Source organism: Rhamphochromis sp. 'chilingali' (genome assembly GCF_963969265.1).
Source record: "Rhamphochromis sp. 'chilingali' genome assembly, chromosome: 1".
Classification (NCBI taxonomy): domain Eukaryota; kingdom Metazoa; phylum Chordata; class Actinopteri; order Cichliformes; family Cichlidae; genus Rhamphochromis; species Rhamphochromis sp. 'chilingali'.
In genome coordinates, this window is record NC_137929.1 from 12,775,134 (window position 1) to 12,795,028 (window position 19,895).

Below are 19,895 nucleotides of genomic sequence, written 5' to 3' on the forward strand. Positions count from 1 at the left end.
GATGTTGGACTGTGTTTTGGATGATGTGTGTATGTTTGTGTTGGACTGCTGTCTGTAAAGCAAACGCACATTTTGCTTTGGATTTCAGTGTCAGACAGACTTTAAGGTGCAATGAAGAGTTGGAGAGTTTCACAGTGAATTATCCAGTGGAGGATTTTTCTTCTTCTTTGAAGGTTTGAAATGTGAACATTGTTCTGCTGCAGTCAATGGACTAAACCAGAGAAGAAGAAAACAGACTTTACCATGAAGATCCTCAGTGTGGATCAGTATAATATCAGCCTGATGTCTGCAGTTTAGTGTCAGCACAACTTTCACATCATATTCATCTCAGCACAACTAAAACATGCTGACTGACCTCAGAGTTTCAAGTCCACATCCTGGACTCTCCAGGAAACCACACAGATGCTTCACTCCTGAATCCTGCAGCTTGGTGTTGGAGCTCAGCTCCAGCTCTCTCAGATGGGAGGGGTTGGACTTCAGTGCTGCTGCCAGATAATCACAGCTGATCTCTGACAAACCACAGCCCCACAATCTGTATAAAGAATGAAAGATGTAAGTTTATTAGACAAAGTGTGAGCTTGAAATCATTCAGTGTTTCATCATCTGTTCAGAGCTGAAGAAGGTTCAGAATGTAGAAGTTTAGAAAATGGAAACTCCAAACAGCTGAAGCCAACAGGAAGCAGCTTCAAACAGGAAACTGTGCAGAGTTTCAGACTATATGTCCTGATGCAGCCAGTTGGATTTTGGAGATTTTAATCTCTGTTCTGTGACTAAGTCCTTGAATCATTTCTTCCAGTTGGTCCAACAAGACAGACTAAGTGTTGGACATGTGTTGTGGCTCCATTAGGGGAGCTTCTAAATGTGATGTGATGGCCCCTCTGGGTCTGTCAGGTCACAGGACTGAAGAGAGCTCAAACTGGGCACACAGTTGTTCCAGTCTGGACCAAAGACTCTATACTGGGACTGAGGGACTGCTTTGACTGCACCCACTGGGACTTTTTAAAGGCTCATGTTCTCACTGAGATCATCGATTTCTACTTACATTTCTTTCTGGGAAAAATGGGGATTACTTTGGAAACAGGAAGTATTTTCCCCAATAAGCAGCCCTGGATTAGTAAATCACTCCAACATGTTCTCAGGCAGAAGAAGCTGTCTTGTTATGAGGAAGAGAAGAAAAAGATTGAGGCACAGAAACTTGTTGAAAGAGAGATAAAGCAGCTAAAATCAGGTGTAAAAGTAAAGCAGAGGATGAGCTGAATAAAGGACACTCAAGGCTGGCTTGGAAAGGAATGAAGTCCATGGTGGGGATGCAGGACAAGGAGCAAAGATGAATGTGATGCTGAATCAGCAGAAGACTTGGACTCATTTGATTCCAGCTTTGATATCATTGATTTCAATGAAGAGCTTTGTGATTGTAGCAAAGGGCTGGTAGCTCTGAGAGTCCCACTGATGAGGTGTTTGTGTGGAAATCTCTTAGTGGGACCAAAGAGAGAAAAAGCCCTGGTCCTGATGCTGTGGGAGGGAAATGATTGAAGTGTGCTGTGAGGAACTGACTGGGAGATTTTCACACATTTTCCAGTTCTCCTTGGAACAACAGGAAGTTCCCAGCATATGGAAACAAAGGTTAAGTGTCCTATGGCACTCAGTGATGATGGTGCTGTGGCCCCACCACCTCCACCTCTTTGTAAAGGAACTAACTGTCATCTGAAGCTTCAAATGGGACTAAGACTTCCTCCACTAGGTGGCAGTGTCTGATGAGAAAGTGTTAGTGGAGCTGGCCTGGAGTCAGAAACAGGAAAATGCAGGATTTGGGCTGAAATGGGGAAAAGTGGTTCGCACTAGTGCCTTAAAGCAAGAAGGTTGTAGGTTGAAGCTTGTTGGCCTTTCTGTGGAGGTTGGATGTTCTCCCACAGTCCAATGAAATGCTGCTTAGGTTCATTGGTGCTTCTAAATTGGCTGTAGGTGTGGATGTGAGAGAGTGCTTCTCTGTCTCTCTGTTGGCCCTGTGATGGACTGCTCACCTGTGCAGGTGGACCACGCCTCTTGCCCTATGACAGCTAGGGCACAGGCTGCAGCCCTGTGAGCCTAAGCTGAATAAACAGTTAGCAAAAATGATCCATAGATGGCCTGAAATCCCCCAGTTAGCAGTTTGGTAGATAGCTATGACATGCTAATCCCATCCAGCAGCTGTATTCTACCTGTAAGCTGATCCCTGCTGAGCCAAAGCACTTTTTCATATACAAATTACAACCTTTAATAGAAACCTATTGGTCAGCATCTTATTAGCCTGCTGTTAGCTTCATTCCACAGAAAACTGAGAGAAACTAACAGAGTTGATAAAGAATAAAGAGAAATGTGCTGATTTAAAGCCTTTGAAGTGCTTCAGATGATCTCTGTCCACTTCTGTCCACTCATTCATTCATGTAAGCTTTCTAATGCAGCTTTGATCTTCACAGTCTGCTTCATGAAACTCATTCTAACCCTGAATGTCAGAGTGTTCCTCCTTCTCTTTCCCATCATTCATGCTGGCAGTGGAGGAGATTTGGATGTTGGACTGTGTTTTGGATGATGTGTGTATGTTTGTGTTGGACTGCTGTCTGTAAAGCAAACGCACATTTTGCTTTGGATTTCAGTGTCAGACAGACTTTAAGGTGGAATGAAGAGTTGGAGAGTTTCACAGTGAATTATCCAGTGGAGGATTTTTCTTCTTCTTTGAAGGTTTGAAATGTGAACATTGTTCTGCTGCAGTCAATGGACTAAACCAGAGAAGAAGAAAACAGACTTTACCATGAAGATCCTCAGTGTGGATCAGTATAATATCAGCCTGATGTCTGCAGTTTAGTGTCAGCACAACTTTCACATCATATTCATCTCAGCACAACTAAAACATGCTGACTGACCTCAGAGTTTCAAGTCCACATCCTGGACTCTCCAGGAAACCACACAGATGCTTCACTCCTGAATCCTGCAGCTCGTAGTTGCAGCTCAGGTCCAGCTGTCTCAGATGGGAGGGGTTGGACTTCAGTGCTGCTGCCAGATAATCACAGCTGATCTCTGACAAACCACAGTCCCACAATCTGTATAAAGAATGAAAGATGTAAGTTTATTAGACAAAGTGTGAGCTTGAAATCATTCAGTGTTTCATCATCTGTTCAGAGCTGAAGAAGGTTCAGAATGTAGAAGTTTAGAAAATGGAAACTCCAAACAGCTGAAGCCAACAGGAAGCAGCTTCAAACAAACACAACAAGAGAAAAAACTCTGAATGTTTCACATTAAAGTCGTACATTTCTCATAAAAACAGGACAAAGACTTGAAAAAGTCGTGTTTTTCCTTCCAGGAACCACAAGGCTTCACTTTTAAAGGTGAAGTGTGAAAGAAATGGACATATTTGAAGTCCAACACCTTTTTCCAGTCACATTATTAAAGCAGACAAACTACAAGCTCATTTTCATTCCAACAAGTCATCTTCTGACCTGGACTAACAACACTGGTCTCTATGTGCAGCTGGCTGTGAGACCAGTGCTCAGGGACCGTCTACAAAATGCAACACTGAAAGAACATCACACACTAGCTGTGTCCCAAAACGTCGGCTGCATCCTTCGGAGGACCCGGTATTCGCGGTCTACGTGGGCCGGGTCCTTCAAAGACCGAAAAGGCTGGAAGTGCGAGGCTGTTAAATGGGACGGTCTAGCCTTCAGATTTGCGTCACCGCTGTCTCGGTGGAGTTTAATAAACTCGGCCGTCTGCTCCTTGCTATCTAAAATATAACAGGACACTGGCGTAAATTCTCGACCGTCTCACACTTCTGTTTAATCAGTTTCCTGTTTAACGTTTATTCAGCTGTGTGAAAATCCCGGAGGAACTTTGATCTCAGCCAAACCGATTTACTCCGGAACAAATAAAACACAGAAAAAAGGCAAACAATTACATTTTTAAGTTATCTGAGTGACTTATATATCGTGTTTCACCTGAGTAGCGAAAGAGCGGGGTCTGAAAACGATGAAGCCGGGCGTCCGCTGCTCTCGCCGGCTGGAGTGACCATTGAACCCCCCGGCTTGCTAGCGAGCGGGTGGGTAACAGACGTCTCCGAAAACGTCGGCACACTTTTGCAAATATGCGATGTCTTGATAAACCAAGCAGATATTTGAAGTTTACACAGCTACTTTCTCGCCTGAAAATATGCTAAAAGTTTATTTTGTGACCCAGAAAGATTAATAAGAGTAATTTGAAAACTTAGTAGCTGCCGCCATTGTTGGCAGCTGAAATTTGGCTGGGCCGCGCTATGAATTCTGGGATATGGTGGGCCACGAAGGACACACCCGACGAATCCTTCAAATTCGGGGAAATGAAGGACGCATTTGTCGGGCACATTTGAAGGAGTCGACAAATACGGACAGCCTTCATCGCCTGGCTGTGACGTAATCGGCCTTCAAATGCAGCCTCTGGAGGATGCAGCCGACGTTTTGGGACACAGCTACTAATTTGCTTCCATCATCCAACCTGAAGAGGAAACAGAGACGCCTCCCCTTCAAAGTAAAAGCTGCTCCTTTTGGACACAGTATCAAAGAAAGTCTACAGTATAACATAGAAAAGACAGAACAAAGTTTTGGTTGTTTTTAAATTGTGCAGAAGTGAAACTACACTAAGCTCAATTATGTGACAGACATTTCATCCCATGTCAGTTTGGCCTCATCCTGGGCCGGATTATCCAGCACACACTCTGACCACAGGCCCAGGGGCCACGCACAGCTGGGCTCCATCCAAGAGACAGGAAACAAACCAACACAATAATAAAAAGCACCATGTGATCTTCTTACATCTTCAAGACAAACATAGTAAAAACATGAGCATATTTGTTTCCTGATAAAATGATGTGACAGGTAGAACAGAGTAAAGTGGTGGTGTTACAGCCTTTCTCCCCTCTGCTGCCGAGGCTGTTAGTCTCTCCCAAACTCAGCTACAGGACTTCCAAATGAATGAAAGCAGCAGAAGTGGCTTTACAAATGAAAGAGGAAGAGGAGAAGAAGAGGAGAGGGAGGCCACCCTGACCATCACTCCAGCTGAAAACATCACACTTCCATTAAAGTTGGTGAGAAAATGTTGAGCAGGATGAGCTGCTGGCTAATCTGGAGGCTGTAGCAGCAGCTCACAGTCACAGTGGATTTCCACTCATGAAAAAGCTCTGGCTGCTTCATTTCTCATCTCATATCAGAGACTTTAATGCTTCACTGAAGCTGTACTGTGATGCTTCCATATCCCAGTGAGGCCTCCATAATGATTTCAGCTGTTCTGTACACACACTGTGTGCCCTGTATGGCTCAAAGTCTCTGCAGCCTGTTTTTATCTGCTATCATCAGATCTTCATCATCCTCATTCACATCCCTCACACACTCTACAGCCTCATCAGCACTGACTTCATCTTCACTGACTGATGGAGCACAACATGAACCTGTGGAGGCTGAAACACTGTCCTGTCAAACATCTCCCCATCACCACTCCACTTCTGTCAGCCTTTAAATGAACCCTGCTCAAGTCTGTCACTTCTGTTTGGAGCCAAAAGAGGTTAAAGATTACGCCACTACATTCTTGTCTAGAAAATATTAAAGTGTATTTGGTGACACACAAAAAAGGGTAAAAGTATAGTTTGGGTCCACACATGTCCAAACCCTGGTGTGTAGGCCTACTTAGTATTGAGAAAAGCCCACTAAAAGAACGCCCACCAGACCAAAGCAATGGTGTTGACTTGATCAGCATTACCCCCGCCCCCTGACTTTGATGGGTGAAGCTGACAAATAAAATGTATTTATGAACAGCGATGCAGGGCCAGGAGTAGCAACGTGAATTAAATAAATACATCATTAAATAATTCATTAAATGTGTCAGTAAAATAATTAAAATAGAAAACAAACCAACAAAATATGTAATTAACTAATTTGAATTGTACATAAATACTTAATGAATTATTTTAAATGAAATTAACCGATAATTCATTGTGATTTTGTTTTGTGTTTTGATGAGCTAATAATCAGCTCTCTTTTTCTCATTGTTGCTCTAAGCCGCTTATCCAAAGGTAAGGCACTACCTGTTGAATTATTTCCAAAGTGTGCCAAATTGGACATTACAAATTAAAGTCTACTCACTGAAATTACTGGGGAATGTCTGCTTTGATTTTGATGAGAATCTCATGACAGTACTGAGGATTTAATGCAGTTGGACTGCTAAAAATGATTGAATGCGGTTGGACCGCTAAAGGATTTAATACGGTTGGACCGTGGAAAGCAGTTGGACTGCTGAGTGATTTTAGTATATTAGGGAATTTGGTTATTGTTTGGGGTGGAGCCCGTATTGGTTATAAGGTTGGACCTGCTTCAGTCTTACACTTTTTTGGCTGTTTTACTGTTGTTCCAAAGTATTATAAATTATTCAAGAACGTCAGTTGGACTGATAGGAAGCGCAGTGCTCAGAGGTAACGCTTGCCAATGCCAAGGACGCTTAGGCATTGTCCTCGAAGAGGGATAGTCAGTTGGTCACTGTGGAGCTTGGGGCACTCCAGAATAACTAGGAGTTAGAGTCTCCTTACCGTTTGGAACGGTAGTCTGCGCTTTTTTGGCCAGCAGAAGTTGGACTTCGGGCGTGTAACTTTAACTTAAAACTTCGGGGTAAGCCTTGGCTGTGAAATGCCAAAAATAGAGCTTCAGGCAAAGTTTGGGTTGGTTGACGCTTTTAAATTGAGTTAGGGATTTTAGAGATGAGGCCAGAAACTGTTGGACAGATACTGGTTAATTGATCACAAAAAAGTTGGACTTTATCGGTTGGACCGTTAACTTAAATTTGTCGAAATTGTTTAGGCGCTAAAGCTGACAGATGTGACAGTGGTTGTAAATATAAGACGTCTTTGTAATATAAAATAAGAGATCTCTGTGTGAAAGGAGTCTGAGGCAGTGCTGGAGCTATTTTTAGACTGTGTGTGTGTGAGTGTGAAAATGCAAATTAGTCAGCAGTGAACTGTTTAAACCACAGTTGGTTTTACAAATACTGCTGCAAACATTGTTGAGTGTGTGTTTAAGACGCCATTTATGTTCATTAGAGGGCTATAAATAAAGTTTTGAGTTGCCGTAGTGGATGTATAGTAATTGACTGAGTTTTGATATATAAATATAGTGAGTGCACTGTATATATTTAAGACTAACATATTACTTTTAGGAGTAACCTCTCATCAGCAATAAATGCTGGTGTGTTTTATTTTTTCTATTCTATGTGTGTGCTGTGAGAATTAATAGAGATTTCAATTGTTTTCTTTGACTTGCTCTTTCTGATTATGAAAGGCATGTCTGAAATACTCTTAGGAAAGCGTGTTGTGAGTATATTCCTCAACTCTTGTCACAGTTTAAGTGTGTGAATGCTGTGAGTAGCAGGTTTTGAGTGATTGGGTGTGATTTGTACAAAATAATAAATAATAATAACACTATGAAAGTTGATAGTAGAGTGAGTGCAGAAGTGGAAGTGTGAGAGAAAAGGCGGTGTGTGTGTGAGACGATCTGACAAACGCAAAGAATTTAGTATATTTAGAAGTGTGTGCGTGAAATAAGGGTGAATTGTTTTAGATCAAGACTTAGTAAAACAAGAGTTTTATTAGCCTGTAAAAAAAACAAAACAGGAGAGATAGAAACAGAAAATATGGTTCTGAGCAGCTGCAAGGTTGACAGGAAATGGTGTGTGTGACAGGAACTTTGCATGCCCATAAAAGGAACTGACTGTGACAAGTGAGCACACAGAGAGAGAAACATACGAGTTAAACTCCAGGCAGATGAAGCAAATGGAGGTTTTAAGAAAAGAAATGAAAAGGATATTAATTGTATGCTTTAGTGTGTCAATACAGGTGGACTTCTTTCAACCTAGAATCTTGAGTACAAAACCATTGATTAACAGAATTGGGAGGAAAACAGGCCAGATTTTGGCTTAAAATTTTACAGCTTGACCTCCCACTTGTCCCGATCCTGAGAAGAAGCTCATAGGACAGTTAATCTCCTGATGAAGACCGACAGAACATCGTGGACTTCAAGAATTAACAGCAGGCAAAAGACAGTGCAACTGAAACTACACTGACGATACCAGCAGCAGCATGGAAGAAAAGCACGTGATGGAAAATGCACGGTGAACTGCAGGCTGGTAAGAACAGTGTGACATAACTGTTTAAAGACACTGAATGGGATATTTTGCCAGGCTGGGATTTAATCTAAAAGGAAAATACTGAAAAGAGCAACGGAGAAGAAACAGAGAAGAAACAGACTGTGTTTGCTGGGGATCACAAGACAACAAAGGACACTAAGAGAAGGGCACAGGGGCCAGTGGGAAGGTGAAGCCCAGACGAGTTCGACTGCGAGAATAGAGGGTACAATTGGGTTGAAATTGAAGCCGGAACTCAGGATGGTTTAGGGATGTCCACGTCACAAACAAAGAGGTAAACAAAAAGAAGGTAAAATAAAGAGAGAAAATAACTGACAATTACATTAATGAATAGAAGACACACATACAGATATTACATAGATTTATTTTTAGGATAAAGGGGAGAGCTTATACGTAGAAATGACTTTTTATACATATTGCATTTTGTGCCTTTAAGGGAGTTGTGGCTCAATTCGTCTCTTGTGGGTCACGAGCCTTTGGCTAGCGCTATGATTAGCCAATCTACTGTGAGGATGATATGAGTTATTGAAGGATTGCACACGCTTACAGACATATAGAGTCCATAAACACACATGACAGTATTGATTCCAGGCAAAAGGCCTCAAATTAATTTAGCGTTTAACTGAACTTGAGCTGGCCCTGTAACAAGTGACAGAAAAGAGGAACTGAATAGGAGTTTCTTGCTTTAGAGAAGGACCAAAGGAAGGAAAGCATATATTTTGGTTAAGTCTGATAAACTAGAATGAGAAGGTATTGTTACATCAAAGGAGCAAGATGAAATAAAAAGGCTATACCAAAAACAGGCTATAACATAGGAAATGTGAGTTTTAAAATGAAGTTAGTGTTAACACACAGGAGTTGTTTCAAGGCAGCGTTTAGCTGTGATAAAATGTATGCAGGAGTAATTGCTTATATGTTTAAACTTAATTGATTAAAGTGGTTGTTGTTTTTTTGGATCTTTTAGTAGAATAGGCGCTTATAATGATTTTCTTGTGAAAGGAGATTCTAGGTCAGAGTGGAGGCCTTGCAGCAGCGAGAGTTCTGTGTACAGGATGTTGATGATTAGATAAGGCAAGCGACAGGAAACGCATGCAGGGACGTGAAAGCAGCGTTTTAAGAGTTTTAAAATGATGAGTAATGTTGAAGAATTTATATAAATACAAGTCAATAAGTCAAGAAGATAATTAGGATCAGGCTTTTGATTAAAGAGTCCCAAAGATGATAAGTTAGGGAGGTGCAGGAAAAGGTGTTTTGTTTGCTTTACAGAAGATCTCGGCGACCACAGGGGGGTGAGGATCCTGGAGGCCCGAGGCATGATGGACCACAAGAGAGGGACGCAGAAAAAACCTAATCTTACGCATGGAGTGTTCTCGAGGGGGAGCTGGTGTTTATTACTGGACCACTTAGATGACATGAGGTTGTCTGATTTGCTGAGCCAGAGGACGGCTAGAGAGGGTCAGAGCGGGAGTGGTGACCCTGATGTCCATGATGCCATGGATGGACATGGAAGCAGCTGAGTGGGCCGAGGAGTGACCCAACACAATGTATTGTGACCTCTGGTGTTCCAGAGGTCGAGAGAGGGAGTATTGAGATTGGAGAAATATTTTGCTGCTATTGTTAAAGGCTCATGTTCTCACTTAGATCATCGATTTCTACTTACATTTCTTTCTGGGAAAAATGGGGATTACTTTGGAAACAGGAAGTATTTTCCCAATAAGCAGCCCTGGATTAGTAAATCACTCCAACATGTTCTCAGGCAGAAGAAGCTGTCTTGTTATGAGGGAGAGAAGAAAAAGATTGAGGCACAGAAACTTGTTGAAAGAGAGATAAAGCAGCTAAAATCAGGTGTAAAAGTAAAGCAGAGGATGAGCTGAATAAAGGACACTCAAGGCTGGCTTGGAAAGGAATGAAGTCCATGGTGGGGATGCAGGACAAGGAGCAAAGATGAATGTGATGCTGAATCAGCAGAAGACTTGGACTCATTTGATTCCAGCTTTGATATCATTGATTTCAATGAAGAGCTTTGTGATTGTAGCAAAGGGCTGGTAGCTCTGAGAGTCCCACTGATGAGGTGTTTGTGTGGAAATCTCTTAGTGGGACCAAAGAGAGAAAAAGCCCTGGTCCTGATGCTGTGGGAGGGAAATGATTGAAGTGTGCTGTGAGGAACTGACTGGGAGATTTTCACACATTTTCCAGTCCTCCTTGGAACAACAGGAAGTTCCCAGCATATGGAAACAAAGGTTAAGTGTCCTATGGCACTCAGTGATGATGGTGCTGTGGCCCCACCACCTCCACCTCTTTGTAAAGGAACTAACTGTAATCTGAAGCTTCAAATGGAACTAAGACTTCCTCCACTAGGTGGCAGTGTCTGATGAGAAAGTGTTAGTGGAGCTGGCCTGGAGTCAGAAACAGGAAGATGCAGGATTTGGGCTGAAATGGGGAAAAGTGGTTCGCACTAGTGCCTTAAAGCAAGAAGGTTGTAGGTTGAAGCTTGTTGGCCTTTCTGTGGAGGTTGGATGTTCTCCCACAGTCCAATGAAATGCTGCTTAGGTTCATTGGTGCTTCTAAATTGGCTGTAGGTGTGGATGTGAGAGAGTGCTTCTCTGTCTCTCTGTTGGCCCTGTGATGGACTGCTCACCTGTGCAGGTGGACCACGCCTCTTGCCCTATGACAGCTAGGGCACAGGCTGCAGCCCTGTGAGCCTAAGCTGAATAAACAGTTAGCAAAAATGATCCATAGATGGCCTGAAATCCCCCAGTTAGCAGTTTGGTAGATAGCTATGACATGCTAATCCCATCCAGCAGCTGTATTCTACCTGTAAGCTGATCCCTGCTGAGCCAAAGCACTTTTTCATATACAAATTACAACCTTTAATAGAAACCTATTGGTCAGCATCTTATTAGCCTGCTGTTAGCTTCATTCCACAGAAAACTGAGAGAAACTAACAGAGTTGATAAAGAATAAAGAGAAATGTGCTGATTTAAAGCCTTTGAAGTGCTTCAGATGATCTCTGTCCACTTCTGTCCACTCATTCATTCATGTAAGCTTTCTAATGCAGCTTTGATCTTCACAGTCTGCTTCATGAAACTCATTCTAACCCTGAATGTCAGAGTGTTCCTCCTTCTCTTTCCCATCATTCATGCTGGCAGTGGAGGAGATTTGGATGTTGGACTGTGTTTTGGATGATGTGTGTATGTTTGTGTTGGACTGCTGTCTGTAAAGCAAACGCACATTTTGCTTTGGATTTCAGTGTCAGACAGACTTTAAGGTGGAATGAAGAGTTGGAGAGTTTCACAGTGAATTATCCAGTGGAGGATTTTTCTTCTTCTTTGAAGGTTTGAAATGTGAACATTGTTCTGCTGCAGTCAATGGACTAAACCAGAGAAGAAGAAAACAGACTTTACCATGAAGATCCTCAGTGTGGATCAGTATAATATCAGCCTGATGTCTGCAGTTTAGTGTCAGCACAACTTTCACATCATATTCATCTCAGCACAACTAAAACATGCTGACTGACCCCAGAGTTTCAAGTCCACATCCTGGACTCTCCAGGAAACCACACAGATGCTTCACTCCTGAATCCTGCAGCTTGTTGTTGGAGCTCAGGTCCAGCTCTCTCAGATGGGAGGGGTTGGACTTCAGCGCTGCTGCCAGATAATCACAGCTGATCTCTGACAAACCACAGCTCTCCAATCTGTATAAAGAATGAAAGATGTAAGTTTATTAGACAAAGTGTGAGCTTGAAATCATTCAGTGTTTCATCATCTGTTCAGAGCTGAAGAAGGTTCAGAATGTAGAAGTTTAGAAAATGGAAACTCCAAACAGCTGACAGAGTTCATACGCCTTTGTCAGGGTCAAATTCAAGCAAGACCATGTGAAAATTAAAACACATCATCCTAGGTGAACTTAAACACCTTTGTTCCCCTTTTGTTAAGACATAGAAAAGTACACCACACAAAAATACTGCAAAAGGAAACGGTCGCCTTATATACATAGTGTATAAACTCAAAATGCACATTTCACTTCAAATTAAGATTAAGGCTTTGAACAGATCACATAGTTCAGTTCAACATATAAGACTTTAAGAATGCACAAGCATCTACTTAAAATCTATTTAATTTATCATCCATGATATTATTTTGTACAATTCCAATGTATTTTGTTCATCTCCCTTAAATAAACAGGCAGTCTTAAAGTATGAAATATTCATATACAAACACATATAAATGTGTGTACTGTCTCAGTGGCTGATAGTACCCCACAGGCCTCAGTGTGAGCTTGAAGACATTTATAATGTTTAAGTAGTTTAATGTGCAGGTGCTGACGATAAACACATTTTGAATGAAAGCCGGGGAACTTTGGTAGCACAGAAACAAGTGGCTATTCTTTGTGACTATATGGATCACTCACAATACCATTATTTCACACAAAGGCACCAAATTAATACTCAAAAAAGCTGCAGCAATACACACAAATATAAACAGTACTTGGTGACAACTTTGCTTTTAGCCTTTAACCCTTCTTGACTACTTTTGATGTGGCCTCTATATTTTACCTTTAAAAACAGTTTATCTTGCCAATCTGTTATTTTCTCATTTTGACCAACTGTATCAGCACAATTTATCTAAATTCAGACAAAATTTAAAATACACGTAGAAAGTGATATTTTGACTGTAAAAACCACACACATGTTTAACGAATCATCTTCATAACTTGAAATGCAAATAGAGATTGTACATTTTTAAAAATACGCACACGTTTTGCAAACAACAAAGTTATATGGTACTATTTACCAAAAAATGCAGCCAAGGCTCAGACGTTTTTCATATAATCATTTCAAACTATTTACAGAACAATCAGGTGTCAAACAATAGTTTGTGTCACTCTAACACATATGAGAACAGCACAGGGATAAACCTGCAGGTCTGACAGCAGGTGTGTCACTCAGCGTTTACACTGCAATCTGCCTTTGTTGGCTTTAAGGCAGCAACTGTGACGATCACTAGTAGAACTGACACACAAAACAAAACAACAGCTACACACTAAATACACAAGACAACAAACTAACTTGAGACCAAACACGGTAAACGTCACAAATCTCTCACGTATCAAAACTCTCTCTCTCTTTCGCTCACTCGCTCTCTCTTGCCGGTCACTCCTAAAACTTCCCCCTTTTGCTAAACAACCAAATGTCATGTTTCCATATCATTTTTGATTGGTCGACATGGTACATTTTCCCACCTATAGGGCTTTGGAGCGTGATGTCACGGGAGATGGGCCATGCCCCCTTCCGCCATGACAGTAGGCCAGCCAAAGGATACCATTTCAGCTATGGATCGTACGTGTTGTGTTGTCGGTTGCAACGTTAGATCACACGATCGTGAAGGCAAGAAGCTGGATAACGGGCTCTCTTTTCATCGTTTTCCGTCCTGGAGGCAACGTGAGGGATCCCATGTATCCGATATTACTAAACAAAGACGTCAGGCTTGGATTGCAGCGGTGAGACGAGCGGATATCGAGTTCTCTGCAATCCCCAGCTTTTTGTTGGTTTGCTCACGGCATTTTCTTTCCGGTGAGTTCTAAATTAATTCATATCACTCTTGAAAGGCTTTTAGTGTTATTTTCAACGTGCTGAGGTCATAGATAATGAGATAAAACATGCTAATGTGTGATGCTGCAGAACCACATCATGTCGACTGAGTAGCTTATGATTTGGCATTATTGCAGGCAAACCAGCATATGAAATGGATGTAACAAATCCAGACTGGGAACCAACACTGCACATGGGGCATGACGACATACCTGTATCAGACTCGGACCGGCACTCAAGGCGTACGCAACGGAAGCGAAAAAGAGCACCCATCGGAGGTAAACAACCCCCCCCCCCCCCCCTCTAAAAACATACTAAATTGTTATCACTGTACACTAATCCGCACATAACTTCCAGATGAATCACACACCTGTCATTGGAATATTGGTGTACATTTACCTTATGTCTAATTTTATCTTACAGGCTTTCGTTATGCAGCTGCAGAGTCTGAAGGTGTGCCCCGTGCAGAAGTGATTGATGAAGATCTGACAGAAGACCAACAGCAAAATCACAATGTCATGGAGGCAGTGGACAGCAGTTGTGTTGGACAAGTGGAGGTTGAGGTACCAGCTGCAAATGTGGATATACTGAAGAAATGTAAACCTTTTAAAATGATGACAGATTACAAACTCTCAGCTGTGTCTGTAATCAAACCTCTGTAACTTTGCTTCACTTCAGCAGCATCAGCTCATGTTCACATGTTGATTCATGGTTTGCTTCAGTTTTTGATGGACTGCAGAATATTTTGAAGGTTATCTGCTGTAAAAAGCCAGAACAGGAAAATCTGCTTCATGTGTTTCTGTTTGATCCTCAGTTACTTTGACACAAAGGCCTCTGCTGTGATGATCACACCTCTGATCAAGTCTCACAGTGTCAGCTTTGTTTTTATACATATGGATATGTGCTGATAAATGATCAGAGTTATAATATTTCCCACTGTCTGCTGTGTGCCGTGACCTTTGACCTGCTAAAGACAGTCAGCTGTGGATTATTCATTGTTGTGTCTGATACTTAGAACTGTGAGGAAGAACACTACACAGTTAATCAGGGTCCCCTCTCTCTGAATCAGGGAAGGTGGGCAGGCCGCGTGTGGGCCGCGGGCCATATGTTGAGTCTCACTGTTTGAAATGTGAACATTGTTCTGCTGCAGTCAATGGACTAAACCAGAGAAGAAGAAAACAGACTTTACCATGAAGATCCTCAGTGTGGATCAGTATAATATCAGCCTGATGTCTGCAGTTTAGTGTCAGCACAACTTTCACATCATATTCATCTCAGCACAACTAAAACATGCTGACTGACCTCAGAGTTTCAAGTCCACATCCTGGACTCTCCAGGAAACCACACAGATGCTTCACTCCTGAATCCTGCAGCTTGTTGTTCCAGCTCAGGTCCAGCTCTCTCAGATGGGAGGGGTTGGACTTCAGTGCTGCTGCCAGATAATCACAGCTGATCTCTGACAAACCACAGCACCTCAATCTGTATAAAGAATGAAAGATGTAAGTTTATTAGACAAAGTGTGAGCTTGAAATCATTCAGTGTTTCATCATCTGTTCAGAGCTGAAGAAGGTTCAGAATGTAGAAGTTTAGAAAATGGAAACTCCAAACAGCTGACAGAGTTCATACGCCTTTGTCAGGGTCAAATTCAAGCAAGACCATGTGAAAATTAAAACACATCATCCTAGGTGAACTTAAACACCTTTGTTCCCCTTTTGTTAAGACATAGAAAAGTACACCACACAAAAATACTGCAAAAGGAAACGGTCGCCTTATATACATAGTGTATAAACTCAAAATGCACATTTCACTTCAAATTAAGATTAAGGCTTTGAACAGATCACATAGTTCAGTTCAACATATAAGACTTTAAGAATGCACAAGCATCTACTTAAAATCTATTTAATTTATCATCCATGATATTATTTTGTACAATTCCAATGTATTTTGTTCATCTCCCTTAAATAAACAGGCAGTCTTAAAGTATGAAATATTCATATACAAACACATATAAATGTGTGTACTGTCTCAGTGGCTGATAGTACCCCACAGGCCTCAGTGTGAGCTTGAAGACATTTATAATGTTTAAGTAGTTTAATGTGCAGGTGCTGACGATAAACACATTTTGAATGAAAGCCGGGGAACTTTGGTAGCACAGAAACAAGTGGCTATTCTTTGTGACTATATGGATCACTCACAATACCATTATTTCACACAAAGGCACCAAATTAATACTCAAAAAAGCTGCAGCAATACACACAAATATAAACAGTACTTGGTGACAACTTTGCTTTTAGCCTTTAACCCTTCTTGACTACTTTTGATGTGGCCTCTATATTTTACCTTTAAAAACAGTTTATCTTGCCAATCTGTTATTTTCTCATTTTGACCAACTGTATCAGCACAATTTATCTAAATTCAGACAAAATTTAAAATACACGTAGAAAGTGATATTTTGACTGTAAAAACCACACACATGTTTAACGAATCATCTTCATAACTTGAAATGCAAATAGAGATTGTACATTTTTAAAAATACGCACACGTTTTGCAAACAACAAAGTTATATGGTACTATTTACCAAAAAATGCAGCCAAGGCTCAGACGTTTTTCATATAATCATTTCAAACTATTTACAGAACAATCAGGTGTCAAACAATAGTTTGTGTCACTCTAACACATATGAGAACAGCACAGGGATAAACCTGCAGGTCTGACAGCAGGTGTGTCACTCAGCGTTTACACTGCAATCTGCCTTTGTTGGCTTTAAGGCAGCAACTGTGACGATCACTAGTAGAACTGACACACAAAACAAAACAACAGCTACACACTAAATACACAAGACAACAAACTAACTTGAGACCAAACACGGTAAACGTCACAAATCTCTCACGTATCAAAACTCTCTCTCTCTTTCGCTCACTCGCTCTCTCTTGCCGGTCACTCCTAAAACTTCCCCCTTTTGCTAAACAACCAAATGTCATGTTTCCATATCATTTTTGATTGGTCGACATGGTACATTTTCCCACCTATAGGGCTTTGGAGCGTGATGTCACGGGAGATGGGCCATGCCCCCTTCCGCCATGACAGTAGGCCAGCCAAAGGATACCATTTCAGCTATGGATCGTACGTGTTGTGTTGTCGGTTGCAACGTTAGATCACACGATCGTGAAGGCAAGAAGCTGGATAACGGGCTCTCTTTTCATCGTTTTCCATCCTGGAGGCAACGTGAGGGATCCCATGTATCCGATATTACTAAACAAAGACGTCAGGCTTGGATTGCAGCGGTGAGACGAGCGGATATCGAGTTCTCTGCAATCCCCAGCTTTTTGTTGGTTTGCTCACGGCATTTTCTTTCCGGTGAGTTCTAAATTAATTCATATCACTCTTGAAAGGCTTTTAGTGTGATTTTCAACGTGCTGAGGTCATAGATAATGAGATAAAACATGCTAATGTGTGATGCTGCAGAACCACATCATGTCGACTGAGTAGCTTATGATTTGGCATTATTGCAGGCAAACCAGCATATGAAATGGATGTAACAAATCCAGACTGGGAACCAACACTGCACATGGGGCATGACGACATACCTGTATCAGACTCGGACCGGCACTCAAGGCGTACGCAACGGAAGCGAAAAAGAGCACCCATCGGAGGTAAACAACCCCCCCCCCTCTAAAAACATACTAAATTGCTATCACTGTACACTAATCCGCACATAACTTCCAGATGAATCACACACCTGTCATTGGAATATTGGTGTACATTTACCTTATGTCTAATTTTATCTTACAGGCTTTCGTTATGCAGCTGCAGAGTCTGAAGGTGTGCCCTGTGCAGAAGTGATTGATGAAGATCTGACAGAAGACCAACAGCAAAATCACAATGTCATGGAGGCAGTGGACAGCAGTTGTGTTGGACAAGTGGAGGTTGAGGTACCAGCTGCAAATGTGGATATACTGAAGAAATGTAAACCTTTTAAAATGATGACAGATTACAAACTCTCAGCTGTGTCTGTAATCAAACCTCTGTAACTTTGCTTCACTTCAGCAGCATCAGCTCATGTTCACATGTTGATTCATGGTTTGCTTCAGTTTTTGATGGACTGCAGAATATTTTGAAGGTTATCTGCTATAAAAAGCCAGAACAGGAAAATCTGCTTCATGTGTTTCTGTTTGATCCTCAGTGACTTTGACACAAAGGCCTCTGCTGTGATGATCACACCTCTGATCAAGTCTCACAGTGTCAGCTTTGTTTTTATACATATGGATATGTGCTGATAAATGATCAGAGTTATAATATTTCCCACTGTCTGCTGTGTGCCGTGACCTTTGACCTGCTAAAGACAGTCAGCTGTGGATTATTCATTGTTGTGTCTGATACTTAGAACTGTGAGGAAGAACACTACACAGTTAATCAGGGTCCCCTCTCTCTGAATCAGGAAAGGTGGGCAGGCCGCGTGTGGGCCGCGGGCCATACGTTGAGTCTCACTGTTTGAAATGTGAACATTGTTCTGCTGCAGTCAATGGACTAAACCAGAGAAGAAGAAAACAGACTTTACCATGAAGATCCTCAGTGTGGATCAGTATAATATCAGCCTGATGTCTGCAGTTTAGTGTCAGCACAACTTTCACATCATATTCATCTCAGCACAACTAAAACATGCTGACTGACCCCAGAGTTTCAAGTCCACATCCTGGACTCTCCAGGAAACCACACAGATGCTTCACTCCTGAATCCTGCAGCTTGTTGTTGGAGCTCAGGTCCAGCTGTCTCAGATGGGAGGGGTTGGACTTCAGTGCTGCTGCCAGATAATCACAGCTAATCTCTGACAAACCACAGTCCCTCAATCTGTATAAAGAATGAAAGATGTAAGTTTATTAGACAAAGTGTGAGCTTGAAATCATTCAGTGTTTCATCATCTGTTCAGAGCTGAAGAAGGTTCAGAATGTAGAAGTTTAGAAAATGGAAACTCCAAACAGCTGAAGCCAACAGGAAGCAGCTTCAAACAAACACAACAAGAGAAAAAACTCTGAATGTTTCACATTAAAGTCGTACATTTATCACAAAGCTCAATTATGTGACAGACATTTCATCCCATGTCAGTTTGGCCTCATCCTGGGCCGGATTATCCAGCACACACTCTGACCACAGGCCCAGGGGCCACGCACAGCTGGGCTCCATCCAAGAGACAGCAAACAAACCAACACAATAATAAAAAGCACCATGTGATCTTCTTACATCTTCAAGACAAACATAGTAAAAACATGAGCATATTTGTTTCCTGATAAAATGATGTGACAGGTAGAACAGAGTAAAGTGGTGGTGTTACTGTTAAGTCTAATTGTTGAATGTTGCCATTGTGTTTCTTAAATTTGTACAGTCTTAGTTCAAGCAGTAGGATCAAAGCCATTCCTTTGATCCTGACCACCTCTCCAACCTCTCTGTGCTGGGGGAGGTTTTATTGTAGATACATCCTATCTGAAAGATCTGTTTCTTTTGATGTAAGCTTCCTGGGTTTATGACCCTTTGGTCAGCAGGAGGTAACACACACACACACACACACACACACACACACACACACACACACACTTACATACAGTGCCTTGTCTATGTAACCAAAGGGGGGTTGCAAGGGGAGGTGCTTTGTAAACTATTGTTTGAAGATTGTCAATAAAAGGCAGCGAGAGGAGGCCACCATTGGGGTCATTGTCGTGCTGGACACAGACGAGGCCTCCCTTGCGCAAGTAATGGATCGATCGACTGTCTTGTTTTCTTCATGATGAATAAGTCTCTAGAATTAGCGGGGTTTGTGGAAACACAGACCCAACATTTATTTGGTCCTTCGGAGCCGGAGCCTAACACATTGCATCCACCGAGGAGAGGGAGAGGACGCCACCGCAACGTCTGGGATGATTGACGTAAAGCCCTGGTGTTTTTGGCTTGCCACCAGGCCGGGAAGTTTGCTCCTGACCGCCCCTCGGGATGGATGACGATTGACGGGATCCAGAGGCTCTTCCCATGAACGTAAACAAACCGTGAGTACAGAAGGCCTTAGAGAGCGGCTACGGGCTGTGCGTTAAACGTGAGTCCGGGAGCGCGCTAGCCGCGTGAGAGAGAC

General features: G+C 42.0%; 1 protein-coding gene across 1 annotated transcript in view; it reads right to left on the reverse strand.

Annotated features, from left to right (window-relative positions):
- Positions 1-19,895, reverse strand: part of LOC308393841 (NACHT, LRR and PYD domains-containing protein 12-like) — a 317,425-nt gene that overhangs the window by 197,883 nt on the left and 99,647 nt on the right. The window contains exons 7-8 of the mRNA XM_080877862.1: positions 2,901-3,077; positions 356-532 (exon numbers count right to left, since the gene is read on the reverse strand). Coding sequence (XP_080733988.1) covers positions 356-532; positions 2,901-3,077 — 354 coding nt within the window. The remainder of the gene's footprint in view (positions 1-355; positions 533-2,900; positions 3,078-19,895) is intronic.